The 3,211-nt window shown below is 35.2% G+C and overlaps 1 protein-coding gene across 3 annotated transcripts in view; it reads left to right on the forward strand.

The window, feature by feature from the left end:
* LOC119591933 (zinc finger and BTB domain-containing protein 7A-like) overlaps positions 1-3,211 on the forward strand; it is an 82,982-nt gene that overhangs the window by 7,868 nt on the left and 71,903 nt on the right. For all 3 annotated transcript variants that reach the window (XM_037940686.1, XM_037940688.1, XM_037940687.1), the window contains exons 3-4: positions 717-1,361; positions 2,760-3,005. In XM_037940686.1, coding sequence (XP_037796614.1) covers positions 717-1,361; positions 2,760-3,005 — 891 coding nt within the window. The remainder of the gene's footprint in view (positions 1-716; positions 1,362-2,759; positions 3,006-3,211) is intronic.

Raw genomic sequence — 3,211 nt, forward strand, 5'->3', positions numbered from 1 at the left:
GCCACATTATTCTCCTTTGCATCATTTTTATTCTCTCGCATATTTAGATCTTTTTTCTTTTCCAAGTGTGTTCTCTGTTTACAAGGCATAGATTTCTTTAAGAGTCAAAGCAGAACTGCCAGTGGGCTGTGATATATTCCAGATATTAAGATGGATCATTTTGCAGAAAAATGTGAAGAAAAAAGTATTTTTAAAAGTTGGTAACAGAGTGGATAATGTATGGAATAGCCTAATAGATTTCTACTTAGTAACAAATAATATTTTTTATTTTTGTCAAGGCTGCTTTTGTTTAAATTCATAGATAAATGGCATGGAAGTAAAAGTAGACTATATACTTATATTTGTTTTATATAATTTTACAATAGAAAAAGAGAGCCTGGTAAACATTATATGAAAGTCCCTTGAGAAATGTGCTGACTAAGAAATAAAGAGAGAAGTGGAAGCATTTGACAAAATTAGCTATATCACCTCCTGTTTCAAGCAGTCTGATATATTATTTTTAAATGTGTCTGAAATCAATAAACTGAATTAGGTAAATACTGAAATTAATCCTTGAAAATTTATCAGAAAATTTGAGTCATAATCCTTGGTCCTCTGAAAGGAAAAGGTTTTTATGTTTATCTTTACTTAGGTTTTGTTAATATGTATTTGGCATAATGTATATGAAATGAGGATATTATTTTCAGTATTGGATTTATTTCTTTTTGGCATTTCAGGACAGGTACACAGATGTCACCTTGGCGTGTGAAGGAAAGTTTTACCCTGTACACAAGTTGGTGTTATCAACTTGTAGTGAATACTTTGAAAACATGTTTGAAAATACTCCATGTAAACACCCTGTTATTGTGTTGCGAGATGTTCGATGTGATGAGCTTGAGGCTCTTCTTAGTTATATGTATGCTGGTATTGTAAGTGTTGCCCAATCAGACCTAGCACAGCTGATCAAAGTGGCAGAGTTGCTGCAAATTAAAGGTCTAGCAGTGCCAGATGAGCCTCCCAATAGTAACAAGAGGCCATCTGATGATGATAGAACTAGTCCACACATGAGAACTCGCCAGGGTCAGAATGCCAGCAATGACCGGAGTAGCCCGTACCTCAGGACAAAGCATTCCCAGGCATCCAGTGAAGACAGAGCTAGTCCCCTTCCCAAGAGGCGAAGAAGAACGGATACAGAAGTCTCTCTTGAAGATTCCCAGTCATCCAGTGGTATGCAGTCTGTGAGCAAAACGCCATCGCAAGCATGTGAACAGCAAGACCATTCTAGACTTTGTGGTGAAATAGAGGAGACAGACAACAGGAATGGGACAGATCAGAATGATTATCAGTCTAGTGCGCAGGAATCACTTATTTCAAATGTACAGGTGTGTAATGCTTTTGATTTTATAATGATTACAGTATAGACTAAATCACTTGTTATAGATAGTTTTATTTATTTATTTTTTAAGATTCTATTTTAGATTATCAATAGATATATGCAGATTGATCACCTCTAATCTTGGAACACCATGACCTACACCATGTTGTATTAGGGAAAAGACTAGAAGACTCATCTCTAAACAATAGCTTGTAAATGTTGTTAATCTGTTTTTTTTTTTTTTACTATTCTTTGTTAATCTACAAGGAAGTTGCCTTAAGCTGTTACTGAAGGTTTATAAGGCATATAACTGTAACACATTGATACTGGGAAGGTAAAAATACATTCCATGACCACTGATTTTGGATCCATATATGTGCAAACAAAATACACAAGACAAAATAGAGTGGAAAGTATAAGTACCCAGCAGCAGTGGGTTAAGTTCAGCAAGGCAAATGATTAGTGATCACCACAGTTTACCTAAAATCGTAAAGTCTGATACATACTTGTACTGCAGCAGATACTTATAAAGTTTTATTAAGTTTGGAAGATATGTTTGGGAAATTTGGCATCATTGCTGGATTAATAAAGGGATAAGATTATAGACAAGTGAATTAGAGGTGGTCAGCCTGTTTAGGAAAGTGAATAGATGTAGTTGAATAAATCATTAAAAACTTATGATAATTGCTACCTTAGACAGTAACTGTGAGTAATATTTGCCCCAAAATATATGTTTATTGATTTAAATCTAAGGACTACAAAGTTTAAGTAAAAGATTCAAAGGCTGTCATTAATGTGGCAACTGTGCAATTAAGATTTCTTGACTGCTGCTGGTTGCATTATATGTGACAAAGGATCAAAACAGTTTTTGTTCATATAAAATCCAAGAGATACATATAGAGTATCAGATGATAAAAAAGGTCATATATCTGTGTCTGTACTACATTGTGGAAGGTGGTCTAGTCAGGGTGGATGGGGGGAGGGGGCTGGAATGGGTGGGGGGGAGAAAGTGTGTTTAGGAGGGTGTCACCAAGAAAGGGATGATGTTGCCACTTGAGGTTAATTAGATTTTAACCTGGCTTAGCGAGGATATTTTGATACGGAATTCAGAACATTTGTCAACTTAAAAATGTCTTGCACAGTCACTCATATATCGCATTTAAGATGTCTAGCACAGTTTATAGTTTAACTATTTGAGTTGTCATCAGACATTATGTACCTTATTATATATTTTGATTGATTGTCCTGTAGATTTTGTGATGGTATCACAGACTTTATATTACCAATATGAACAATATGTGTATTAGGTATTATAGATGTCAAGTATGTTAGACCAAAATATATTTGGCATAATATTGAATTCATAGAAACATTATTATTAACCATATGGAAAAATATGTTTCAGGTAACATTAGAAGAGACATTGGTAAAAGAGGAGGTATTGGAAGATATGCCTGACAACCAGGCAGACACGTCAGATCCAGGCCATGAATTTGACAGCTCGACTGGGGGCCAAGACTCGGGTAACTTGATGATCCCGAAGTACGATGATCAGGATTCTGAAGGCCTTACGCAGTCTGGGCTCAGTCAGGCTCCCCCTCTATCGGAAGCTGTTATAGAAGCACTCGCTGGTCCATCAGGAATGCAAGGTGTAAGTGGATGAAGTCTTTTGATGTTCAGTCTGTCATTGCAATGTAGAATTTAGGAAATTTGTGCTGTTATGCATTAGTAGCATTTGTGAAATTTGCTATATTTACGTATTGATTGTAGAAATAGGGTTAGTAGGGAATATTTACATATTTATATATTCTATTTAAAATATTGAAATGAAGAGTATATGATTAAATAGGGAAATTG

The sequence above is a fragment of the Penaeus monodon genome, chromosome 29 (assembly GCF_015228065.2).
Source record: "Penaeus monodon isolate SGIC_2016 chromosome 29, NSTDA_Pmon_1, whole genome shotgun sequence".
In the NCBI taxonomy this organism is placed as follows: Eukaryota; Metazoa; Arthropoda; class Malacostraca; order Decapoda; family Penaeidae; genus Penaeus; species Penaeus monodon.